Consider the following 26983-nt stretch of genomic DNA (forward strand, 5'->3'; position numbering starts at 1 on the left):
AACTGATAAAAGAATTTACCCCTGTAATGAAACACATCTGTCCGAGCCTTGACTAATTTATGACCGTTTGCAGATCATTACTATGCTGAACCAAGTTTTGGGAGTGAGATTTGGTAAGTGAAATTGGCCCATTTACAAACAAAGCTCAGCTCTTTTTAGCTTGGGGCCAACATGTTATTTTTTTGGCGTCATTTTCAGATGGCACCTGCCCGGTGCCTCCAAATGCCCTAAAGTTTGCAGTAGATGACAGGAGAGCAAAAGAGATAATTTCACTAAAATATGCAGTGAGCCAGTCAGGTTCTAAAGGCTTCAAAATACAGTTTGGCTAGTCACTCTCTTTGCTTATTGCTGAACTAAAAACCTACTTCAACAAAGCAGCAAAACCAGGTGACAATTCAGGCAGCTTAAATAAACACTAAAAGAAGCAGTTCTTCTGTTCCATCCCGTTGTTGCAAAACTATTTGTAACCTGATTTGGAGGCCTTTCCAATTTCCCTGATTTGTAGTGACGCTAGACACTTTGTAGTTTATCTGCCCCTCTGCTATGCCACACCATGAAACCAGATGCTGCTAGAAGAGGCCCAGCAGGAAAAGATTAATAAGATCATTATTTGGCATGTAGCCAGGATACCTTGCATTTGGGATATCTTACCTCCTAGCATTCAGAACAGTCTCATTTCATTGGCACTAGCCCAGGTTTAGTACAGCTTTAAGTAGGCAACGGCAAAACTCCGCTTCAGTTCTTCTTTTGCATAAAATCCTATAGAAAGAAAAAGGAAAACCACACTGAGCTAGTGTGAAAGCACGTACAAACAAGAAATTAACTTAATATGTGATTTCAGAAAGAATGGGCTGATTTGATTTAGGCATAGTTTCATCTTGGCTGAGGCTTTTGGAGATTAAGCAATAAAAAAAAATCTCTGTATTCTATCTGAATATTAAAGCTTGCATACACCTTTCATGAGTGCAAGGATTTGCTTGAGTCCTGGCCAATGCCCTCCATGCCATCCCACTGTAGCATGAGGTAAACCAGTCCTGTTCTTCCACCTAAGGGTGGCTGTAGTTCACTGATGGCATGTCCATGGGAGTGCAAATGGCCTGACTCTGAGAAATGCTAAGCACCTCTGATTATCAGTTCCAAAGAACCTTGGGATAAGAGGCACTATAACCAAGTAAATGATCATTATAAGAATATTCAGTAGATTTCCCCAATCACGTGAAAATGGAAAACTCATTTAATGACACTTCAATTTCAGCTCCAGATAGTGAAACCGACTATACATTTCTTAATGTGGCTGTGTGTCAGGCAGTATGTTATTAATTAATAGTACTTGTTAACAGTATCTTTCATTTGTTGTGCATTTTTATCGGGGGAACCTTTCCACGTATGTCGTTGTCAGTGATATTTAGGGACTAGTGGAGCCATCTAGTGGGAATGTCCTGCACTGCTATGTGGGATAACCAGACTGAGCCCGGTTCTCTTGCTCCCCACATAGGTAGGGGTTGGGAGTGCCACACAGAAAGCATGTCCAGCCATGGGAGGCTGGCATTACTCAATAGCTGCAGACCATTTTAAGAATCAGCCTTCATAGGCTCACACAGCAACACAGTGAGGCGAGGCAAATGATGGGGGTGCTAATTGAAGAAGAGGTTCTCAGCAACCGATAGCTCAGTCGTTTAAGCATTGGCCTGCTAAACCCAGGGTTGTGAGTTCAATCCTTCAGGGGGCCATTTATGGAATTAGGGTAAAAATCTGTCTGGGGATTGGCCCTGCTTTAAGCAGGGGGTTGGACTAGATGACCTCCAGAGGTCCAACCCTGATATTCTATGATTCACTCCAACTGCACTAGGGATGGTCCTCACTTGTTACCAGATGACAGCTCCATTTAGGAGGTGTCAGCCAATGCTGGTGTCTCTAGGATGGCTGCTCACCATCACTCAGCTGAAGAGACTCCAGTACCCACATAAGAGGTGGATAAGGGAAAATCTGAGGTTAAAAAATAAGCTGGAAGTTCTTCCTGAGCAACTTAAAATGCCAAGGGTAAAAGAGAGGCATCGAAAAGTACAACAAACAGGTGCCTGTTTTTCAGCAGTATTAACCGAATGAGTCCTTTTCTCAACAAAATTATATTTGACCTCCTTTGGAACCACTTTGGGCTCTCAAATAGTACTTTGTGTTACCAACAAAGCTTGTGAACAGCTGTTTATAATTTAAGTTATTTATTTTATATGGAGCCAGCCAACCTCAGTAGAACATTAAGTGTTTTTTCAATTTTTTTTAAATGAATTTTTCAAGGAAGATAGACAACCCCACCAGTGTAATTCGCAAGACATTTTTAAAGTTTGAAGTATCATCATTAAAACTTGCTGTCTGGCATTGGAATGAAGGAAAGATCTTGACAGGAAAATGGCAGACAAAAGAGTGGTGGAAAATATCATGGAGATATGCTAACATTCATAAAGAAGTCTGTTGAACAGTCCTCCAAGCCATAGCTTTCTGATCACACATTGCCTGAGTAATCAGAGGTCTTCAGGAGGCCAGACACTGAGGTGATGGAAAATACAAGAATAATGGTCTGAGAACATGGCTGATTCTCTATGTCAAACAGAACAGGTGTCAGTAACTACCCAAAGGGAAATGTATATGTGATTCTTGAATGCCAATAATGAAAAAGAATAATATTTAGTGCTTAAATAAAGCTTTTCATCTTCAGAGTCTTTTACAAACATTAGGCTTGATTCAGCCCTGTGTTATACTAGCTTCCACTAACAAAACAAAAACGAGGGGCTCGGCACCTCACAAGATACCCACAAGATACCTCCCTCTGCTGGGAAGCTTACAAAGTTGTCATTGCTGGCTAGGGATAGACATAGGGCGTGCACTGATACAACATATCTCTCAGACAACTTGTGCTGGCAGGACTCCCTGTGGTGCCTTGATATAAATTTATAGCTGCCCTCCCCCAGCAGAACACCTTAGGGAGGGTGGAAATGCACACACTGTGTGTTTTCCCTTGTAGATAAATCCCTCCTGAGCTCAGCAACCCCCCTGAGTACACACATGGGCATGCACACAGATAATTTGCACCTTTCCGCTAAAAAAGTAGAATGTTGATATAACAAAGGTCCTAGTTTTTTTTCATGAAGGTCACTATTTTAAAAGGATACAGCCCGTGATCAAATTCAATCAACAATTCACCAAAAGCCTGGTGGCCTCTTCACTGATTGTAGCAAGGTACCTAGCTTTATCTTAGCGAACTCATGATTTCATTTGAGATGGCAATATGGGTGTAATCCCCATCACTCTAACGAATGCTAACATGAACATGACTTCATTCACTTTAGCCTATCTGAATTGCTCTCAAGATCTCTCCAAATAGCAGGTTGCTGCATGATCAAGTGGACTGTATGAAATATTCACCCAGTTTCTGGAACATGTTTCACAATTCATATTCTGAAGCCTTTGTCAGATTGGTAGATGACTTTTTGCTTTTAGAAGCTCAGGGTCCAACCCTGCAAACTGTTATCCTCATGTAGAAGCAGTTCATAGGCTAATATAGCTAAGTAAAGGTCCAATCCTTATTCATTGGAGTTGTCCTTACTCATTCATGTTGTAAGGGTTACAGAATCAGGCCCTTACTAAGCTATATTACTAAATGAGCTGCTGCTTCTAAACAAAGACAATGAGTAAGATTTTAACTTTCATTTACTCTAGAATTTGGCCATGCTACAGGAAAAGAAAAAACATTTAAGGATGAAAAATGACAATGGAATATAAAATCCCTTAATTGCAAAACTCCATTATTTGTACAGGTTTCCTAGTCATTAGTGCACATTTGTAAGGTTCTAACTGTGTTGGTTCAGAATAGGTCAATTTAGAACAGAAATAATAATTGGAGACTGTGGAGTATGTATCTGTAATTCTGTTTTCTGGTACTGACATTTTAAATGCTAGAAGTCTGCCTGCCTGTCTGCTGTGAGAAGACTGAAGATAGAGGATCCTATACCAGGAGAGAGACAGTTTTCTGCCATAGAGATTTTCTATATTTTTCTTTCCTTGTTGTTTTCCTGTACAGAAGGACAGTGCACACTTTGCTCTTTGTGTATAGAAAATATAAAGAAAACTGGCAACCAGGATGAGATTGTAAAAAAAACATAAAGAAAAGACTAAATATAAGAGAGAAAACAGAGCATACCTCTCTTCCATTTTGAATTCTCACAACCCTAGCAGACAGACATGATGCTACTTACATTTAAAGACTCAATGCACAGAATCATAGCTACACCACAGAGAAAATAAGTCTCTGTGCACTGCAAAGAAGGTGCCTCTGGAAGTGAAAATCCAAAAGCACCAACTGGTATCTCCCATAACACTGTGTCTAAGGTTTTATCTGTATTTTTATTAATCATCACTAGTACAGAACATAATGTCACAAACTGACAAACTGTAGCATGATACTGATTCTCAAACCGTGATTCAAAAACCTTTGCACTTTAGTGTAGAAATTAGCTTGGAGAACTAATATATTGTGCTGATGGAGCTGAATTAAGAGGCTTTTGCTCATGTTCATTAAATCTTTTACTTCAGCAACCGGAAACCTAGTTTGCTGGTTGTGCTCATAGGAACTGGGAAAGATTTAATAATGTCAGTCTGTTGCAGAGTTGATGACTGGTTTCAGCTACAGACTTTCAGCTCCAGAGGATATAAGGAAACTATACTAGCCAGCAAAGTGACTATGGGTCAAAGAGGCAGCAGTATGTTGCTTTGCTAAAAATATTTTAATTCCTAGATTTTTCACCTTTTCTGAACTCTCCCCTTAGAATGTCAGTGCAAGTGCCAATTCTGCAGGGGCATGTTATGGTCTTAATTTTCCTCTTAGTCAGAGGTGGATGCCATGCCATTTTGCTGACTTTGGGGGAAAGGGAGTACTTTTCTCTCCTCTGGAACAGTTTAATCTCAGGTGTATTATAGAGTTCAAAAAACCATTTCAGTTGTACATTTGATGACAAGTTACATGCTTGGCTTCTCATATAGGTCACATCAGTTTACTTAAGATATGCTCAACATACTCCACCAGAATATTCTGCCCTTTGGACTAAGCATGCTCAGCCATCTGTGGCTTTATCATCAGTAATGCTAGGTGTGGCTAAGATCATCAGCTGGTCATGTACTTTACAATATAGTTACTCTTTTCTTGACAAAATCCTTTACCCAATCTAATTTGTTAATATTATCTAATATTCCCTTATCACATGATCTTCCCAAAAAGATTTTGGTTACTTTCACAGGTGAAAGGTGACACATGCAAGTCACCCATCGTATTGACATTTGAGTTCCATTCCTATTGCATTGTTTGTTGATTATTGTTCAGACTGAGGTAAGCCGTTTAAAGAATTTTAGGGGCATGTTAGTACTTTACCCATGTGAAATTATTTTAAACATAACTTTGAGAATATGCTGTAACTGTGCTACAGTGGGTCACAACTGAGGATGCCAAATTCAGGATGAACTGCAGAGAAATAGGGGAAACACAACCCAAAACTAGTGGTTATTCTTTCATAAGATATACCTAACCAGTCACAAAAGTAAATTCCTGTTTGACCACACTGGCTAACAAGAAGTCATAAAAGCACTTTCCTTGGGCATTCCAGGTCTTATATCACCACCAAAAACACTGGATTCAGAGATGAGTCATTCTTTACAATCAGTCTCATCAAATGAAAAGTTATTCTGATCCCAAAGGACTGGCCACACACCCAGGTCACTATAAACCTTAGATCTTACCTAAAAATCACACTAATGCCAATCTTTTAGTATCTAAAATCTAAGGGTTTATTCATAAAAAGAAAGAAAGAGCGGTGAGAGTTAAAATTGGTTAAAGGAATCAAATACATACAGTAATTGCAAAGTTCTTCGTTCAGGCTTGTAGCAGTGATGGAATAAACTGCTGGCTTAATAAGTCTCTGGTTACTTCCAAATCATTGGAAGGACCTCAGTCCCTTGGTTAGAATGCTTCCATTAGTATAAGTTCACAGTCCAGAGATTTGAGCAGGACAAAGGTAAAAGGGAAGGGTTTCCAGGGCCATTTATATCCTCTGCCATGTGGAGGGAAACTATTATTTCAAACAAAAACCTCAGCACAGAAAGTGGAGAATCACAGGTGACCAGATAATGTTTGGGCAAGTCACATGTTCATGCCCAATTTCGCTCAGTCATTGCAGAAAGCCATTTACCTATATTCCAGACAGCATGTTTATAGGACAGTCCACTCAGTGTAGAGAGGCATCTCCCATGGTCCATTGTGAGTTAAGTGTCCTTTTGACGGGACACTCAATTTGAATAGTCCCTCCAAGATGTGTTGGCTAACTACCTCGTGGGTGTTACCCCAGAAGCAAACATTTGAAATCCAGGTATAGAACCAATATTCATAATGTCAAATACAAAAATGCTACATGCATACACTAGCATAGTCATAACCAGCAAACCATAACCTTTTCATAGATATTTTACATGCCACATTTTGTACAAGATTCATTGCAGATATATAATAGTGGTTGCAACAATGATCTATATAATCATATTTTAATCAAATAATGTCACATATGCGTAGCATGAAACTAAGGTTTAGTCTGCCAGTTTAATTTTTACATTATTATAAATGTATGCATATAAAAGTCAATCTTATGCTGAATATTCCTCCATAGCAGTAAGCTGGGAGGTGCTCAGGGAGGTACATCTTTGGATATTATTTTCATACAGTCAACGTCTCATTAGAAAATAGATTTAAATAGCTTTTCTGAATCACGTACTAAAGAACTCAAAATGCAAAGCATTTGGAAGCCTTTATTGATGATTGCAGATATCATCTCAGAATATTTTAAATCAAATCCTTAGCTTGAGCTACAGTTTCAGGAAATCTGTCTCTCCCTAAAATCTTGTAACAATTGTTGAACTTGCTACACCATTGTCTTTGTGTTTTTAGACACACTTCTGCATTAGACTGGAAAATAAACATGGATATAATATCCACGAGGGTGCCATTTGAAGCAGTACAGAACATTTGAGATGGGGAATGTAGTTATGAAAATTAGCCATCTTAAAAAGAAGTGTACTTAGCTAGTATGTTCTCACTCTATTCATTCTCCATTGTACACTGCAGAAAGCTGGGCTACAGCAAGAAAGATGATGCAAAGATCAGCAAGTAGCTCAATACAACAGGGACAGTAATATGCTTTTAATTATATAAATTGAAAGACAAGTGGAGAAAAGCATGTTAAAAATGGTCATATCCCTGAGAAGAGTAAAGACATGAAACAGCGATGAATTTGAAAGAAAGGACACTGGACTAAACCTCAAATGGAGACCTCACGGTGGGAAACACACAGAAAAAGAGGAAGCAATGGAAAAATGTGCTAAATAAATTCTGTGATGGAAACAGCTGGATTATATTCTCTTGGGACTGAGAAAAAGAGAAACAGAATGGAGAGATCATCTTCATCTGTCAGTGCTCATAATGATGCAGATATAACATCCAAGCATTCTCATCATTCTGTAGTACTTCATCTCGTTCCATAACAAAGGTATCTGTGTAGTCACTTTTAATCTATTGAAAGACTAGCCTCTTTTTACAGTTACTCACTGCATTTTTATTTGTTGTCCATTGTTAGTTTATGTTTCTATCTTTTAATGTTCTTTGTCAGCTTGGTTAGGAAGAGGAGTCAGCCTTATCTAGAAAAAAAAGCCTTACTGCAAACTAGGTGGCCTTTGTGAAAAGTTTGGTGGTTTCTAGCCCCTTTACAGTCATGAAGTTTTCATGCAGTTCAAGAATCTATTCAGTGGGTCTCCTGTTTAGCAGTATTCTTCACTCAGCAGAAATCCTGCATGAGAACAGTAGCCTGTGATTTAGATCTATTTAACAGATGATTCAGAAACTTTTCATTCTCATTCTCCAGTCACAGAAGTCTGTAGTAGATGCCTATTTGGGTTTGTGTTTGTTCTCTTAACGTCTAATATATAATATTTTCTTTTTGTTTTCTTTTCATATTGCACTTGGCTGCTTGATAAATGCTGTTCTTACAGAGTCCACTACCCCTCTAGTTCATTGAGGCTGAGGGAGCTGGGCTTATTTAGCCTGCAGAAGAGAAGAGTGAGGGGGGATTTGATAGCAGCCTTCAACTATCTGAAGGGGGGTTCCAAAGAGGATGGAGCTCGGCTGTTCTCAGTGGTGGCAGATGACAGAACAAGGAGCAGTGGTCTCAAGTTGCAGTGAGGGACGTCGAGGTTGGATGTTAGGAAAACTATTTCACTAGGAGGATAGTGAAGCACAGGAATGGGTTACATAGGGAGGGGGTGGAATCTTCATCCTTAGAGGTTTTTAAGGCCCGTCTTGACAAAGCCCTGGCTGGGACGATTTAGTTGGGGTTGGTCCTGCTTTGAGCAGGGGGTTAGACTAGATGACCTCCTGAGGTCTCTTCCAACCCTAATCTTCTATGTTTCTATGATTATTCTGGTTTATCTCTCTCTTCTTTTACTGATTGCAGCTACCAACATAAATATTCCAGTTGTACTGTAGGAATCAGCTCACCAACTTTCAGTTATGTAAACATCAGAAATAACAATTAGTAATATAAATTATTTGTGATAATATCTCTATGCATCTTCTCTGCAGTGTTTCAAAAGATTTCAGGATGAACCACCTAAACACGTGAAATGTCCTGTCCCTATGGAGGGAGTGAGAGAGGAGGAAGAAATATGTGAGTACCAGAACACATATCTGAGAAGCTGAACTGAATTGTATTGCTATAAGAAACAGTCACAGTAACTTCTCCTGGTGATTCCTTCCTTTCGCTGGGCAGAGCTCTCCTTTATGCACAGAGGATTTACCAATCTCTATTTGCATTTTAACCCCCTTTGAACTGGGTTCCTCTGACCATCCAACAGTTTACTCAATAAAAGAGGAAGATCTCCCAGTTGTGCTCAGGGGCCCAGCCAGCCTCTCACACTCTGACCAGCCCCTGCATCTAACTCCCTCCATTTTCTTCTGAGGTTAGCTTTCCTGCCTTCACCTAATCTTGGCTTTTCCAAAGTGCCACTGCTGGGCTTTCAGACAGGAGCCCCACTGAACAGCTCCCCCAGTGGTCCAGTTTGGAACTCAACTTCCCATCTGAACTTCCTCCCCTTTGGACAAACTAGACAATTGAACAATGCATTAAATGTGCCTCTGGGATAGGAATCTCACTCAGTGCTACACCAGTACTGAAATATTGCGGTTACACTGCTGGCTGAGTCCCCGCTAGTGGACAGACACCAGCCTGTTGTATTGGGTTCAGCCTTTGTATCCCATGCACTGCTTATCCAGCTGGGGCTGAGCAATGACCAGACACCCATATTTTCAACTCTTATGATTTTTGGATGAGTGACAGGATCTCAGCTGGAGCTGAAGCCCCTCTTGCAATGACATGAGAAGCCCCAACTCAACCCTCTCACAAATTTGAGCACGGCCTGGGGAGAAAACCCCCTCTGATTGGCTGCCTTCTCCACTTGCCCACCTCCTGGCACTGAGCAACCAATCAGAGCTGCTACAGGAAGACCTCTCCCCACCATCCCCTCAGAATCTCCCAGCCATTCTCACAGGAGGGGATCAGGAGTTTAAGGAGTCCAGCAGCTTAGGGAGGCTTCACTCTTGATTCCCTTCCTGTGAGAAACTAGAGAGCTCCTCTGCAACACCCTGGCTGAGAAACAGGAGGGAAGGTCTGGAGTGCTTTCCCCACCCTGGAAGGTGGAGAGGGACCCCACTGTAGGCCCCCCCAGGCCTGGGGGGGGTGAAGAACCCCAGGAGGAGCAAAGGTGAGGTAGGGGAATAAACTTGGGGGGAGGCAGAATTGATGCAGGAGCTGGGGGACAGGACTGATTAGGATATTGTGGGGAACAGAATTAATTGCTGGGGAAAGGATTGGAAGAGGAGGGAGTGATAGCTGCTGCAGCAGGAGCCAAAAATACCTCTCCCGATCAATGTTGGAGTGTGGGTAGCACTAATTGTCACAGACACCGGGGGTGGGCAGGAGGAATCCAGCAATCCTAAAACAGACCAAATGCACAATATAGGTTTTATTAAATCTCAAGATTTTTTCAGGCCAATCTCACCATTTTTGGGGATGTGGCTCATGATTTTTGATCTCTTGAGGTTGGCAATACTGAGACACAGTCTCTTGTTCTGACCCCTTCTTGGAATGCAGGACCCTGTGGTCAGGCTGCCCTAGGTTCCAAGACCAGTGCTGAACTCCCAAGTCTCCCCAGTAGACTATGCAAGCTCCCTTAGATCAGCACCCTCATGGGCACTTCAATTTACAGTTTAACTCTTTGGGGACCATGTGACAGTTAAAGGAAGAAACACCAAGCTCCTTTGCAAAGGAACATGAAATTCAGTGTTGCTAAATTCAAAGTGTTACACATTGGAAAACATAATCCCAACTATATATACAAAATGATGGGGTTGAAATTAGCTGTTACCACTCAAGAAGAGATCTTGGAGTTATCGTGGATAGCTCTCTGAAAACATCTGCTCAGAAAACATCAGCTCTCTGAAAACAACAGCAGTCAAAAAAGCTAACAGAATGTTAGAAACTATTAGAAAAGGGACAGACAATAAGACAGAAAATATCACAGTGCCACTGTAAATCCAAGGCGTGCCCACACCTCAAAAAAGATATATTAGAATTGCAAAAAGTACAGAGGAAGGCAACAGAAATTATTAGGGGTATGGAACAGTTTCCATAAGAGGAGAAATTTGAAAGGCTGTGACTTTTAAGGTAAGACAAGAGAAGACCAAGGGGGGATATGATAGAGGTCTATAAAATCATGAATGGTGTGGAGAAAGTGCATAGGGAAGAGTTATTTTCCACTTCACACAACACAAGAACCAGGGGTCAGCCAATGAAATTAATATGCAGCAAGTTTAAAGAAACACAATAAATTTCTTCTTTACACAGCACAAAGTCACCCTGTGGAACTGGTTGCCAGGGGATGTTGTGAAGGCCAAAAGCATAACTGAGTTGAAAATAGAATTAGATACGTTCATGGAAAATAGATCATCCATGGCTGTTAGCAACCACATCCTCTGGGTGTCCCTGAACCTCTGACTGCCAGATGGGGGCTAGGACTGGACAACAGGGGATGGATCATGGTAAATTTCCCTATTCTGTTCATGCCCGCTGAAACACCTGGCACTGACCACTACTGGAAGACAGGATAGTGGGCTAGATCAACCATTGGTCTGACCCAGTATTGCCATACACACTTTCTCATGTTCAAGAAACAGAGAAGCTCCTTTGCAATGGACCTTACTAAACATACACACTTTACTCATAGAAAGCAGAAGAGATTTACAGATCTATGGAAAACAACAAGCACCTGAATATAATTCTCTCCTTCAGATCCGTCACCACTCTTTGGAATCCTTTGGGGTTTGGTCAATGTTCTTGAGGGGGAGCAGGTCCATCCTGGCCTCCATCCTTCTGCTCAGTCTTCTGGCTCTAGCAATGGTCTACTACCCTGTGACAGAGTGCTGGGCGCTAACAGGTGACTCTGCACTCTGATACCAAATAGTTCCCCCATGAGAAGGCTGACTGGGGTAACTGAAGTTAATTATCTAATCAGCTGGGGGGGGGGGACTGGCTGAGCTAACGAGCCAATTAGCCCATCAGCTCAAGACTGATAAGGACACAGGAAGGAAGTCAAGGAGAAAGGAACATGGCTAGCTGAGCCCAGTCTGACAGAGATCTCAGAAAAGGGAGACCTCTGGTCCTCTCAGGCTGTGGGGAAGGGGCTGAAAGCACAGAGGGCAATCTAAACAGCATTGTTGCATAGGACTGTAAAGGTGTAGGTGGAAGGAACATAAGTAAATAGCACAGTGTGGATACCCAGCCAGCAGAGCTGCCGTGGTTTCTGTGGTTCTAAAAGGCAGGAGCAGAGCATATCCTGCTACACCCCCTCTTGCTACACAGCTAGTTCCTTTTAAGAGCAAGGTCTGATGACACCTCTTCCTGCTTCTCTTCTCACACTGGGATTCTCCGTTCTCCCTGCCTGTGAGTGGGGTTGCTGGCTGCGGGTCATTCAGAGTCACTGGCTCAGCTGTCTTCTCTTCTGTCATAAAATGGAAGTTTTAATCAGCACTGAAAGTCATCATCATACATAGAGTTCATGAAATCAAATGGAATTCATAAGCTTATGGACAGATCGCCCACATTGTCACAATCACTTTGTTCTTTCACAGCCCTATGAAGACAAGGCCCCTGGCTCCAAGCACTTGCACACTGACTATACAGAACAGACAGGAAGAAATAGGGGAGAGGATGCAACAAAAAGGCAGCTGGTCTTGTGTATGGTGGCATCTTGTTAGTTCCGTGTTGTTAAGTCTCTGTGTTACTAGGTAAGGGGGTAAATTCCTTGCTTCTTCCTTTTTGTTTGATTTGTATCATTAACTCCTCTCTGCCTGCACTCCCCTTTGCTAATGCCCAGGTGCACTTTCTGTCAGACTCCACTACAGGATCATTTTGTCAGGGGAAAACCTGATGAGCCAAGACCAGAGACAACCCCCTGCTACTACTTTAAAGAGAAGCAGCCCATTTACTCTTCCCCCCACCTTCAGCAATCCTGCAGTACCATCCACGTAGCATCTGGAAGCAACATGTAATTGGGAAGGAAAGTCTCTGCCATTTGTAGGTCCATCTCTACAACGAAACGTTGGTGAGTGTGATGTTCACCAGCAGCTACAGCCTTTATTCCACTGATGCTTCTGCTCAGCAATAAACCAAGAACTAGTGGGGAAAAGATGGTGAGATAGAAATGGAGGGAGGCTGAGTCCGAGAGTTTAAGGCCAGAAGGGAACACCAGATCATGTAGTCCAATGGTTTTTGAAATTTTTTTTTTGGTGACCCAGTTGAAGAAAATTGTTGATGCCTGTGACCCAACAGAGCTGGGGATAAGGGATTTGGTGTGTGGGAGAGGCTCTGGGCTGGGACAGGGGGTTGGGGTAAGGGAGGGGGTCAGGGCTCTGGGATGGGGGTGCAGGCTCTGGGGTGTGGCCAGGGATGTGGGGTTTGGGGTGCAGGAGGTGGCTCTGGGTTGGGGGGGCTCAGGGCTCTGCCGAGGGTTGGGGTGCCGGGGGGGGGGGTCAGGGCTCTGGGCTGCAGGTGCAGGATCTGGGGTAGGGCCAGGGATGAGGGTTTTGGGGTGCAGGAAGGGGCTCGAGGTTTGGGGAGGCTCAGGGCTGGGGCAGGGGATTGGGGCAAGGGATTGGGGCATGGTCTTACCTTGGGTGGCTCCCAGTCAGTGGTGCAGCAGGGGTGCAGAGGCAGGCTTCCTGCCTGTCACAGCACTGTGGACCATGCTGCATCCCGGAAGCGGCCAGAAGCAGGTCCAGCTCCTAGGCAGAGGTGCACAAGCAGCTCCGCGTGGCTTTCACCCACAGGCACCGCCCCCCCAGCTCCCATTGGCTGGTAACCAGCCAATGGGACTGTGGAGCCAGTGCTCAGGGCAGGGGCAGCATGTGGAGCCTCGTGGCCCCCCAACTCAGGAGACAGAGCTGCTGCTGGCCACTTCTAGGGTGCAGCGCGGTGTCAGAACAGGTAGGGACTAGCCTGCCTTAGCAGGACAGCACCACTGACGGGACTTTTAATGATCCAGTCGGCAGTGCTGACCAGAAACATTGTGACCCAGTACTGGGTCGCTACCTGCAGTTTGAAAACCACTAACATAGTCTGACAGCCTGTATATCACAGGCCACCGATACCACCCAGCACCCACACACGAAACCCCCTCCCCAAAACTGAGGGAAGAGAAAGAGAGAAAGAGGTTGCCTAATACTCTGAGCAACTCTAAAGCAAACAAGCCCTTATGGAATTAAGGAATGTGTACAATAGACAGGATCTGGGATTTGGTTTGATGTTGTTATGATGAGTCTGTTTATTTGAAGCAATGACTGTGCTCTGCACTTTAATAAGGCCAGCAAGGAAAGTGCAGCTGCATTTTGTCCATGTACTGTCTACTGGGACATAAAATAATTCAAGCATTGGAGGTCCGCTCCATTCCTCACTCTGCACTTGCACTGCTTCATATGCACATATCATCCTGTGCATCATACAGTCTTCAGCTCTTCTTGTTGCCCCTCATTGTGGGAGGTTGTCTATTCGCCATTAACACAAGAGCTCATTAAAAAAGATTGTGTGGCTCATCAAGCGTTCTGCACAGCACCTTAGGGATGTTGTTTTTGCAATAAATTGATTCATTTCTTAGTAATGTTTCATACATACCTTAATTTACAGAAAACATTGTGAAAAACTGGTTTTGCATATGTTCACCTTTGCCTTCACCAACCCTGTAGTACAAAGAAATGCTTCAATTTACGCTGTTCAGCTGGTCACTAAAATTATTATATCATATGCAGTCATAATTAATTCCAGTATGCTTGTTTCTAAGGAAGACATCCGACCGTTTTCATGGCATACACTGGCTATTTTTGTGATAATATATCAATTCTGCCAAGAAAATGTAACTATTACCCCAGAAAGTAAAGTCAATTGAAAGGAGAATAAACTATGACAGGCAATATGTAAAATGGAAACTAGGAGCGTTAAGAGATATGAAGAGCAAATAGCCAAAGATACAGAAACAACAAAACAATAATTCCTTAAGTACATAAGAAGCAGGAAGCCTGCAAGAGAATCAGTGGGCCTGTGGGCTCATGGGGTGCAAGGGGGCAATTAAGGAGAATAAGGACATTGCAAAGGAGCTAAATGAGATCTTTTGCATCAGTCTCCTGCACCAAGGATGTTGAGGAGATAGTTAAGCTCAACGTAAAGATGAGGGACTGTCAGAGAGTAAAGTGTCAAAGAAGTAGCATTGGAAAAAATTAAAAAACAAATGTCACCCAGACCGGATGATATAATCATTCAAGAATTTTGAAAGAACGTAACGCTTTGGGTTGGCAGAAGCAGCGTTGAGGCTGATGGGTGTGGCCACTCCCCTTCATTTTACATAATCATGCAAGATGGTTAAGCAGCCTGAACCTAAAACAAAGGCATATATGAGTAGGCCCAGGAATCTGAACCAGGTGAGCACATTGTTCTGGGTAAGGGTGCATGCGTGCAAAAAGAGAAGGAGGAGACAGCACAGACAGAGAGATAACACAGCTTGGACATCTGTGGTGCGTAACCCTGGGAGAAGCCTCATGAGGGGGCTTTTGAGTCTGGTGCTTGCTAAAGAGGCTTGGGCTTGAATCAAATAAAGTAGCTCCTGTTGGTTGGTTCCTCCTGTGTTTGGAAAAACAAGACTTTGTACATTCCTTGTAAATAAACAAGATTGTTACAAAGAAAATACCTGACTATATCATCGATCTCCCTCATAACTGAAACAACCCACAATACGTTAAATTTGGCTAACTGATGAGGTTAAAGGGATAACGGTAAGAATGAAGTGACTGAGCCACCATTTCATTAAAATCCTGTTTATAATGGAGGGATAACAAATCTTGAACCTATCCTTTAAACAGGCAGGAGTGGCAATTTTGGGAAATGTAGACCAGTAACCCTAACGTCAGTATCAGGTAAACTGGCTGAAATAATAGAATGACAAAAACCCTACAGGAATATGATATGACAGGGACAAACACCTTTTTGTAAAGGAAAATCATTCCTGTCTAAGCTTCCAAAATTCAATGAGCATGTCAGCAAAATAACAGTAAAAGGGAACTAGCTGAGATAATTTATCTGGATTTTCAAAACGCCTTTCACAACGTTTCTCACAAGAGGCTAATAAGAACACTAAGTAACTATGGAGTGTGGTGTAAAATAATGTCTTGGATTAGAAACTGGCTAAGAGAAAGAAAGCAAAAACTAGGAATAAGTGGCCAACTTTCATCACGGCAAAATGTTACAATGAGGTGTCCAAAGAATCTGTATCTGGACTAGTATTTAACATATCAATTAATTGATCTGCAAAAGGGAGTGGACAGCACGGTGTCAAAGTTGGTAGGTGACACAAAAGATTTTAAACTAGTCAAGTTGAGAGAAGACTGTGAACCACTTCAGAGAGACCTAATAAAGCCAGGTGAATGACACAGATTAAATTAAATGTTGACAAATGCAAGGTAATGCCCATTGGAAGGATTAATTTGAATTGCTCACACATTGCAGGGGTCTAAATTAACTGTAGCTACTCATGAAAAGTCCTAGATACTGTGGACAGCTCAACTAAAACTTCTGCTTAACGTAAAGTGGTGAGCAAAAAGCAAACAAAACGATGAGCTATATAAAGCAGAGAGAGAAAATAATATATAAATCAAAAACATACCCTCAAAGTCAGCTCTGGTCGCCCTATCTCAAAAAAAAGATAAGGCAGAATTAGCAATGGATCAGAGATGAACTATTTGAAGCATGCATCTGGTATAGTAATTCCTGTGTTGTTATATTCTATTGCCTGACCTACTTTATCCAGGAAGGTGGGCCATGTGCATTCAGTCCTCATCCTCAGCTTGTTAAGGGATCATAAGAGTCATGTGCACTAATAGTTTGAGCCTCTCTTAAAACCTCATGCAGTAATTATTACCTGGATTGATAAGAGAAAGTTACTCACCTTGCAGTAACTGGGGTTCTTTGAGATGTGTGTCCCTGTGGGTGCTCCACTCTAGGTGACGGTGCATCCCAGCGCTGTCGATTGGAGATTTTCGGTAGCAGTGCCTGGTTGGGGCGCACGCACCCAGATGGTATCTCCCATCTAGTTGGAATCTTCCTGAGTGTGTGTGCCCCACACCCTCCTCATTTCCTTCTCTACCGTGGAGAGTCATACCAGTACTCCAAAGTAGAGGGGAGGAGGGCGGGGAGTGGAGCACCCAGAGGGACACACATCTCGAAGAACTTCAGTTACTGCAAGGTGAGTAACTTTCTCTTCTTCTTCGAGTACTGTCCCTGTGGGTGCTCCACTCTAGGTGACTGTGTAGCAGTACCCACTATGTTTGGTGGGACTTTGGCAATGTGGCAGGGAGTACTGAAGATAGTACTGTATGGCGTACTATTGTGTCTGCCATAGTGTCTTGTGTGACAGCATAGTGTTTTGCAAACGTGTGTTCAGATGACCATGTAGCCACTTTGCAGATATCAGGAATGGGAACGTGTGTAGGAAGGCAATGGATGCCGACATGGCTCTAGTGGAATGAGTTCTAATGTCGTCCGGTGGTTGAAGATTCTTCGCACGGTAACAGGATCTGATGCAGTCAGAGATCCACTTGGATAGATGTTGTTTAGAGATAGCTGTGCCTTTCAATCTTTCGGCAATGGAAACAAAGAGTCGTGGAGACTTGCAAAATGGTTTAGTCCTGTCTAAATAAAAGGCAATTGCTCGCCTGACATCAAGAGTATACAGGGTTGCGTCTTGCAGAGTTTTGTGAGGTTTGGGATAAAAAGTAGGTAAATATATACGTTGGTTGAGGTGGAAGGTCAACACCACCTTAGGAAGAAATTTAGGATATGATCTTAAAGTGACTTTATCTTTGGAGAAGATTGTGTAGGGAGGGTGGGCCATCAGGGCGCTCATTTCACCAACTCTCCTCGCTGATGTTACGGCAATTAGGAAAGCCACCTTCATGAACATATGGAGGTGAGAGGAGGTAGCCAAGGGCTCAAATGGAGGTTTCATGAGAGCATGAAGAACGAGGTTAAGATTCCATGTAGCCACTGTTGAGTTAATTTCAGGGTAGAGATTTTGCAGGCCGGTGAGAAAACGTTTAATGGTGGGGTGTGTAAAGAGTGAGTACCCCTCCAATAGGTCATGGAAGGTGGTAAGTGCCGCCAGGTGCACTTTGATGGAGCTGAGCGAAAGTCCGTCCTGTTTTAGTTTCAGGAAGTAGTTTAGAATGTTAGGGAGGGTCACGTTATTGGGTGCTAAATGTTTACGTGAGCACCAAAGAGTGAAACGCTTCCACTTCTGCAGGTAGGTTTTACGAGTGGAGTCTTTCCGACTGTGCAAGAGGACATATTGGACTTGCTCGGAACAGGCTAGTTCATGGGTTTGGAACCATGAAGGAACCAGGCTGTGAGCTGGAGCTTTTGGAGCTGGGGGTAAAGGACTCGTTCGTTGTCCTGGTAAAGGAGGTCTGGCCTGTTGGGGAGAGCCCATGGGTGAGGGAGGACATGTGGAGAAGGTAGGGATACCACGTCTGTCTTGGCCAAGCCGGTGCAATAAGGATGACCTAGGCCTTGTCATCCGCGATCTTCCAAAGAACCCTGTGTAGCAGAGGGATAGGTGGGAAGGCGTAAAGGAGGTAGTTGTTACATATGATGAGGAATGCATCCCCTAGGGATGCAGTCCCGAGTCCCGCCCTGGAGCAAAACAGGGGGCATTTTCGGTTTTGGGTCATGGCGAAGAGATCTATTGACAGGGTGCCCCAGTGGGAGAAAAGCTGTTGGAGTATTGCAGGGTGCAGTTCCCATTCGTATTCTGTCAAGAAGTGCCTGCTGAGTGCGTCGGCAGTAGTGTTGTGGCAGCCTGGCAGGTAGGAAGCGATGATCTGTATTTGATGTCGTATGCACCAGTTCCATAGTCGAATGGCTTCCATGCAAAGGGAATGTGATCGGGCTTCCCCTTATCTGTTTATGTAGTACTTACATGCTATGTTGTCTGTTAAGACCCGCAGGTATTTGTTCTTTGGGGAGGGGGGCGAAGAAAGTGAAGGCATTCTCTCCTCACTGCTCTGAGCTCTAAGAAATTTATGTGTAGATGCGTCTCTGATGCAGAACACCAGCCTTGTGCCCTGTGTTCCCCTAGATGCGCTCCCCAACTGATCAGGAAAGCGTCCGTGGTGATCATGAGCATTGGGGATCATTGCTGGAGGGAAACCCCTGTGCAGAGGTTTTCTGGACTTTGTCCACCATTGTAGGGAAGTTATAACATTGGGAGGAGGAGTTGACAGCATCCCTAAGGGATGTCTGCTGGGTTTGAAAGTGGAGTTGAGCCAGCCCTGGAGGCATCTCATATGTAGCTTGGCATGTTGAACCACGAAGGTGGTGGCTGCCATGTGACCAAGGAGCTGTAGACAGATTCTTGCTTGCGTCCTGGGACGAATAGAGAGCATGTGTATGAGCTGCGTGATAGCGAGGAATCTGTTGTATGGGAGCGAGGCCCTGCTCTGGGTTGAGTCGAGATGAGCTCCAATGAACTTGATCTGTTGCGTAGGTGTCAGGGTGGATTTTTGGATGTTTATTTGAAGGCCTAGGCTGTGAAAGAGGGAGATGGCGAAACGCGTGGCTTGAAGTGTCTTGCCATAGTAGTCGCCCCTGCTGAGGCAATCGTCCAGGTAGGGGAACAGTGTGACCCCATGTTTGCAGAGGTGAGCCACAACCACGGCTAGGGTCTTGGAAAAAACTCTTGGAGCTGTGGAGAGTCTGAAAGGGAGAACTCTGTATTGAAAATGATCCTGACCGACTGTGAATCGTAGGAAGCGTCTGTGAGCTGGATGAATTGATATGTGGAAGTAAGCATCTTGTAGGTCGAGGGCTGTGAATCAGTCCCCTTGATCCAATGCAGGTATTATTGTGCCCAGTGTGACCATCTTGAATCTTTGTGTCCTGACTAATTTGTTCAGTCGGCATAAGGTCTACTATAGGCCTCCATCACCTGGTCTTTTTCTGCATTAGAAAGTAATGGGAGTAGAAACCTGTCCCTTGGTGTTGCGTCGGCACAGGTTCCACTGCACCTAGTTGCAGAAGATGTGCCACTTCTTTGCGAAGTAATTGCTCATGAGAAAGGTCCCTGAAGAGGGACGGGGAAGGGGGAAGGGTAGGAGGGTAGGATATAAAAGGGATGGAATAACCAGTCTGAACTATTTCGAGGAACCAGTGGTCCTGTGTAATCTGCTGCCAGGCATGTTGGAAATTCTGGAGGCGGTGGAATCAAGGGGTGGTCATGTAGACCCTCGACCAACGTTTCAAAACTGTTGTTTATTGCCCAGTGGATGGAAGGTGGTGGCTTGATTTTGATTTTGTCTGCATTTGGGGGGTCTAGTACGATTCCTAGTTGTGTCATATGGTCTGGGTTGAGGGCGATAGTACTGATGTGTGCATGGTCTTTGGTAGGGTCGGTATCGTTGTCTACTGGGAAGAGATGGGTGAATGCCCAGGGTGAGCAGTGTCGCTCTCGAATCTTACATGGTGTGGAGGAGTTCATCGGTGGTTTTTTCGAAAAGAGTTTGTCCTTATCAAAGGGGAGATCCTCCACTTTGGTCTGGAGTTCTTTAGGAATGCCTGACGCAGAGAACCATGAGGATCTGCACATAATCACAGCAGTTGTAGTGGTATGGACTGCTGTGTCCGCCATGTCTAAAGACGCCTGTAGGGCCATTCTGGAGATCAGTTGTCCCTCAGACAGGACTGATTTGAAGTCTGCTCTTTTGTTCTCTGGAATGTAGGAGGCAAATTTGAAGAGCTTATTGTAATTATCAAAATCATAACTGGTGAGGAGAGCAGAATATTTTGCAATCCTGAATTGTAGTGTAGAGGACGTATAAACCCTGTGGCCCAGGACATCAAGGTGTCTAAGGTCCTTGTCTTGCGGGGTGGGTCGATATTGTGACTGTTTGGTCCTCTGTGCAGCTGCATCCATGACAAGAGAGTTCAGTGGTGGATGAGAAAATAGGAAGACTGCGTCCTTTGCAGGACGTAGTATTTACGTTCGGCCTTCTTGCAAGTTGGTACTAGAGAAACTGGGGTTTGCCAGAGAGTGTCAGCTGGCTCCATGAGTGCTTCGTTTATAGGGAGTGCGATTTTCGAGGGCGCAGACAGTTGAAGGATTTTGAGGAGTTTGTGTTGCATCTCCTGAACCTCTTCTAAGGGGATATCCTGACTGAGTGCAACCCTCCTAAAAAGTTCTTGAAATTGTTTGCAGTCGTCCATGGACTGTGGAGGTGAAAGGAGGAGGGCTTCATCCGAGGCTAGTGGAGAGTTAGGGTTAGGTGAGTCAGGATATGGTGCGTAGCTCCCGGTCTCAGGAGGGGGCTCAGGCACCCTAGAAGTGGATGGAGCAGGAGATTGAGGCACAGAAGGAGGATGATTGGTAGGAGGATGTTGCCACGGGTACCACTGAGGCCAAGGCATAGGGTAGGAGAACCCAGGTGCCGCCCACGGGGGAGCAAAGTAGGGAAACTGAGGATGCTGAGCTTGAGCCATGACCTGAGGTGGTAAAGGCGCCTGTGGAGGAGAAGCAGGAGGGGAGAACTCCGCTTGCTGCTGTAACTCAAGGTCACCGTCAGTGAAAGCCAGTTCAGGTGGAGAGAGTGGCGGTTCAGGAAAAGAGTCCTCTGTATCTAGGAGCGGAGAGTGAGGCTCAGGTGGCACTGAAAGGTCACTTTGAGTGAGAAACTGTTGCTCCTGCTCCCTGGGCTGAGCTTAGCCTGCTCTCTGCTCTAGCTCATTAGTAGGAGAGTGACAAAGAGTGTACTGTTGTATTGAGCTTAGAGGTGCCCTGCAGGGGGTCTGCTGCTGGTGCGCGGGTAGAAGAGTGCCTGGGTGCCAACGCTCTTCTCGGTGCTGAGGCTGAGCGCGCTGTCGGCACCGCAGCTGTTTTCGCTGCTGAGGCAGAACACGCTGTTGGGACCATGGCCACTTTTGGTGCCAAAACTGATCGCTCTGTGGGTACCGTGGCTGTTTTAGTTGTTGGTGCTGAACGCGCTGCCGGCACTGCGGCCGTTGTCGGTGCCGAGGAGGAACGTGGTGCCGGTGCTGTGGCAGTTCGCAGTGCCGAGGAAGAGTGAGGTGTCCGTGTCGTTTGCGGTGCTGAGGGGACTGAATCAACAAGTACCTTCCCGGAGTGGGAGGTCGGGTCCCTGCCTCTGTGCTCTGTCAGAGCCGTTGCTGAGGCATTAGAGGAGGCTGAGGCACCTGCCTTTCATGCTGTCAGCACGGAGGGTAGAGATCTCACGGGAGACCCCCTACTCTTGTTAGAGTCTCTTCTATGAGACTGTTGCGCTTCTTGCCTCCATTCCAGGGAGGGTGAAGCAACGCTCCCCACTGCTTCTGATCTGGCTGGGGAGCGTGTGGGAGCAGGTTCAATCTTTCCCGTCTCCGACAGCGGCTGCAGGGATTTTTCCATCATGATTATTTTGATCCACAGATCCCTGTCACGACGAGCTCTTGAGTTGAGACTCATGCAATGGAGGCACTTGGCGAGGATGTGGGTATCCCCGAGGCACTTCACACAGTGTGAGTGCCCATCTGACTTGGCATGGATTCCGGACAGGAGATGCATCTTTTAAATCCTGAAGCTCCTGGCATTGTGAATTAGAGATGGGCGAGGAGAGTGTCTCACCGGGAGAGAAGCCTGAGGGGCTCTCCTCTTTTTTTTTAACTAAGTAACTAACTATGCTAAAGGAAGGGAAACAACTGGGAAGTAATTATTAATTATTTCTAGGGAAGAAAGGCCGCACTGCCCCGAGTCCCGTCTGCAGCCAAGGATGGTTGAGAAGGAACTGAGGAGGGTGTGGGGCGTACGCACTCAGGAAGATTCCAACTAGACAGGAGATACCATCTGGATGCATGCGCCCCAACCGGGTACTGCTACCGAAAATCTCTGATTGACAGCACCGGGACGCACCGTCACCTAGAGTGGAGCACCCACAGGGACAGCACTCGAAGAAGAAGTGATCCTGCTAGGGATTTCATGTCCTATTTGGGCATCAGCTGTAGAGGGTTAGCTCTTCCACCAACCTCTCTAATCTTTCACCTCCACTTGCAACTCGTTCTTCCTGGGAGCCATTATGTAATGGGGAAATATTTCTCTACTGTGAGTTTCCTTGTCATTCACTACAGAAGTTCTCTCAGCACCAGTGGCTATGAACCTTCCTCACCCGTGCACTCCATCATGCTTTCTGATGGTCAAATTTATTTGTGTAAGTGGGGAAACCCCATGTCTATTCCCCCACCCCTCATCTCTTTGGCCATTGCAGAAGGATGAGGACTTCTTTCCATATGGGGCATTAGAAACCAACCGTATTGTATCAGCATTAACTGTCAAGGTGTCTCCCTGGCAGTCACAGATTCTCATTGTGACTCTAGTTTCTCATGGGGTTTGTATACTATCCCATACTTGCAGAAGTGGTTCAGCAGCTCCTATTGATTTTCAAGTCCCTCCCACCCTAGAGACCTTCCTCAGAAAGGGAAGCCTTCTGCTTGCTTCTCTTATTAGGTGCAGGGACATATTCAGACTTCTGATGAGTGGTCAAGTTAGGGTGGAGTCACCTAGGAATTCTTTCCCCTGCGGCCTACTGGTGTTCAAATAGAGGCTAGAGCCAGCTCTCCTACTCTCTGCAGCAAAGCCTTGATGGCAGAGATGAGAACTTTTTCAAGTGTTTGAGAAACAGCTACTGGCCAAGTTTCTTGTCCATGATAGTTATAATCATAGAAACATAGAACTGGAAGGGACCATGAGAAGTCATCTAGTCCAGTCCCCTGCACTCAAGGCAGGACTACGTATTATCTAGACCACTTCTGACACGTGTTTGTCCAATTTGCTCTTAAAAATCCCCAATGATGGAGATTCCACAACCTCCCTAGGCAATTTATTCCAGTATTTAACCACTCTGACAGTTAGGAAGTTTTTCCTAATGTCCAACCTAAACCACATATGCTACAATTTAAGCCCATTGCTTCTTGTCCCATCCTCAGAGGTTAAGAAGAACAATTTTTCTCCATCCTCCTTGTAACAACCTTTTATGTACTTGAAAACTGTTATCACATCCCCTCTCAGTCTTCTCCTCTTTAGACTACACAACCCCAACTTTTTCAATCTTCCCTCATAGGTCATGTTTTCTACACCTTTAATCATTTTTGTTGCTCTTCTTTGGACGTTCTCCAGTTTGTCCACATCTTTCCTGAAATGTGGCACCCAGAACTGGACACAATACTACAGTTGAGGCCAAATCAGCATGGAGTAGAGGGGAAGAATTACTTCTTGTGTCCTGCTTACAATACTCTTGCTAATACATCCCAGAACGATGTTTGCTTTTTTTTGCAACAGCATTACACTGTTGACTCTTCTTTAGCTTCTGATCCACTATGACCCTCAGATCCCTTTCCGCAGTGCTCTTTCCTAGGCAGTCATTTCCCATTCTGTATGTGTGCAACCTATTTGTTCCTTCCTAAGTGGAGTACTTTGCATTTGTCCTTATTCAATTTCATCCTATTTACTTCAGACCATTTCTCCAGTTTGTCCAGATCATTTTGAATTTTAATCCTATCCTCCAAAGCACTTGCAACCTCTCCCAGCTTGGTATCGTCTGCAAACTTTATAAGTGTACTCTCTATGTCATTATCTAAATCACTGATGAAGATATTGAACTGTACCAGATCCAGAACCAATCCCTGCGGGATCCCACGCATTATGCCTTTCCAACATGACTGTGAACCACTGGTAACTATTATCTGGGAACAGTTTTCCAACCAGTTATGCACTCACCTTATAGTAGCTCCATCTAGATTGTATGTCCCTAGTTTGTTTATGAGAAGGTCATGCGAGACAGTATCAAAAGCCTTACTAAAGTCAAGATATACCACATCTACCGCTCCCCCCCATCCACAAGTCTTGTTACTCTGTCAAAGAAAGCTATCAGGTTGGTTTGACATGATTTGTTCTTGACAAATCCATGCTGTTATTTATCACCTTCTTATCTTCTAGGTGATTTCAAATAGATTGCTTAATTATTTGCTCCATTATCTTTCTGGGTACAGAAGTTAAGCTGACTGGTCTGTAATTACCCGGGTTGTCCTTATTTTCCTTTGTATGGATGGGCACTATATTTGTCCTTTTCCAGTCTTCTGGAATGTCTCTCATCTTCCATGACTTTTCAAAGATAATTGCTAATGGCTCAGATAATCTGGCATAGAACTACTTTGCATTATGGTGGGTTCATGCTCCATCGCCTCTGGCATTGGAGCCTGCGCAGTAGCATTTTTCAGCTGAGGAGGAGGAAGAAAATCTAGCTCCAGGGAGTGTAATATAGCCAGACTTGTGGGATTCATGGAGAGACATGGTGGTCGTTGTGCATACTGGTGTTAAAGGGCCACTTGCAATGTTACTGCTGTGCTTTTGGGGACAACGATGAATTTACAATAAGGAGCCTTTGCGTCATGTCATAAAATTACATCACATTTTTCAATTGTCTGATGATTTCTTCTTTCACCTAACTGGTTAATCTGTAGTAGTAAAACAGACTATTCTGAAACACCAGAATTTACACCAGGCTTAAAATGTTTACTTGCTACATATCTCCTCGACCAGGCATGATGGTTTTAAATTCTATCAGAGCATTGTTAAAATGCCTTGCCTTGGCCATGTAACTATTTCAGAAATTCAGATGTGTTGCATTTTTGTAACTTTTGCAATGTGCACAAGCCTACAAAGCCTTCATAATGTGTGTATTCCTACTAAAACAGTGGGGCTGCTCTGCTGAATAAGGGTTTGCAGGATCAGGTCTATTCAGTAATGTTATGGGTCATTTACAGGGGTGCACAATGTCTAATATAGTACATCTGATAGTTATCTTTTATGTATTTTAATGCATCTACCATCATCATACTGAAGTACTGTAGTATCCAGGTTACATTTGCATGCAACAGATTGTGTTGAAGTTAAATTAGTCTGTTTATAAATGAAATAATTTTACTTCTGTATGTCCTCAAGTCACTATCTACTGATTTCGACATCCATCCTGTGAAAATGGGACACCACTGCTAGTGTTTTTCACATTGAGATCGTCAGATTGCTTGGAGGTAGGTGCAAGGATCACAGCTTTCCCAGAAGGTGTGTAAACACTACTCAGATCTAAGAGCCCTATTCCCCTCCCCTCGCCCCGATACAAAATAATTTTCACTGCAGTCATTGGGAGTTACTTGTATCCTGCAGGAGAAGGGGAATGTTGGGGGTAGGGGGTAATCTAATTTAGATTTTGGGTTGCTGCTATAGCTCTGTGTGCTCCTCTTTAGAGTGGTAATATGCATCTCTGTTTAATTTCACATGGAAGGAATTTAGTTTATCACAAATCCAAACTATAGCCAACAGGAGGAAAGAATCTCATTTTCTTCGTGCATGGTCAGTGAACAAGTACCAATAAAACTAGAGTTCATTCTGCCCCTGTATAAATTATGCACAGGAACTCAAACTGTTTATAAAGTCGTTTCAAAGGCAGTTTAAAAAAATAAACAATGAAGGGTGACTAGATGAGAGGAAAATCCTTGACCTTTGTCACCTTTTAAATCAGTTTCTAATCTCCTAACAAGAGGTAATTAAGTTCACATTAGTTCAAATTGTTATTGGGGCATTCTAACCTTTATTCCTAATGATACCCAGATTTACAAAACACCCCATTTGGTGGCACACACTTGCATTACCAATGTATAGGACTTTTTAAAACTTTTCGGGTAGTTGGCAGGGTGGGTTGTTTGTTTCTTTTATCAGAAGTACAGAGGGCGTGAGTCTGTTCTCATTGAAGTCAATGGCAAAACTCCCATTGGAGGTTATTGCAGGGTCATGCCCTAAATAAATTATAGTGGTAGGCAGATAAATAAATATAGCAAAAAAAAAAAAATCCCTCCACCACTGCACCAAATGAAAGTCTGGTTTTATGGCCCTGTTGTCATAACATGCCTATAAATCATGTGTGAGGAAAGAACATTTTTGTAAACCGTGGGGAAAATGAACAAGTTTGATGGCCTTTTAACTAACAGAATTGCCACCTGAAAACAGATTAACAGTCAGCTGTGCATTGATCAGTTCAGTAAATAGCAATAATGCTTAGTACTCAGATGGCAGTTTTCATCTTCAAAGCACTAATGAATCCTCACACAAAACCCATGGGAAATGCTTAGGAGTAAATCCTCTTCCGTATGCCAAGCCAAGTACATGAGGTTGCTGCGTGGGGACAGTGTGGGTGGGGAGGGTTAAGGGA

At 44.0% G+C, this 26983-nt stretch overlaps 1 protein-coding gene across 1 annotated transcript in view; it reads right to left on the reverse strand.

Annotated features, from left to right (window-relative positions):
• Positions 1 to 651: 651 nt before the first annotated feature.
• SPAG6 (sperm associated antigen 6) overlaps positions 652 to 26983 on the reverse strand; it is a 95213-nt gene continuing 68881 nt past the window's right edge. The window contains exon 11 of the mRNA XM_030550377.1: positions 652 to 759. Within this exon, the coding sequence (XP_030406237.1) occupies positions 687 to 759 (73 nt within the window). The 3' untranslated portion in view covers positions 652 to 686. The remainder of the gene's footprint in view (positions 760 to 26983) is intronic.

The sequence above is a fragment of the Gopherus evgoodei genome, chromosome 2 (genome assembly GCF_007399415.2).
Source record: "Gopherus evgoodei ecotype Sinaloan lineage chromosome 2, rGopEvg1_v1.p, whole genome shotgun sequence".
Taxonomy (NCBI): Eukaryota; Metazoa; Chordata; order Testudines; family Testudinidae; genus Gopherus; species Gopherus evgoodei.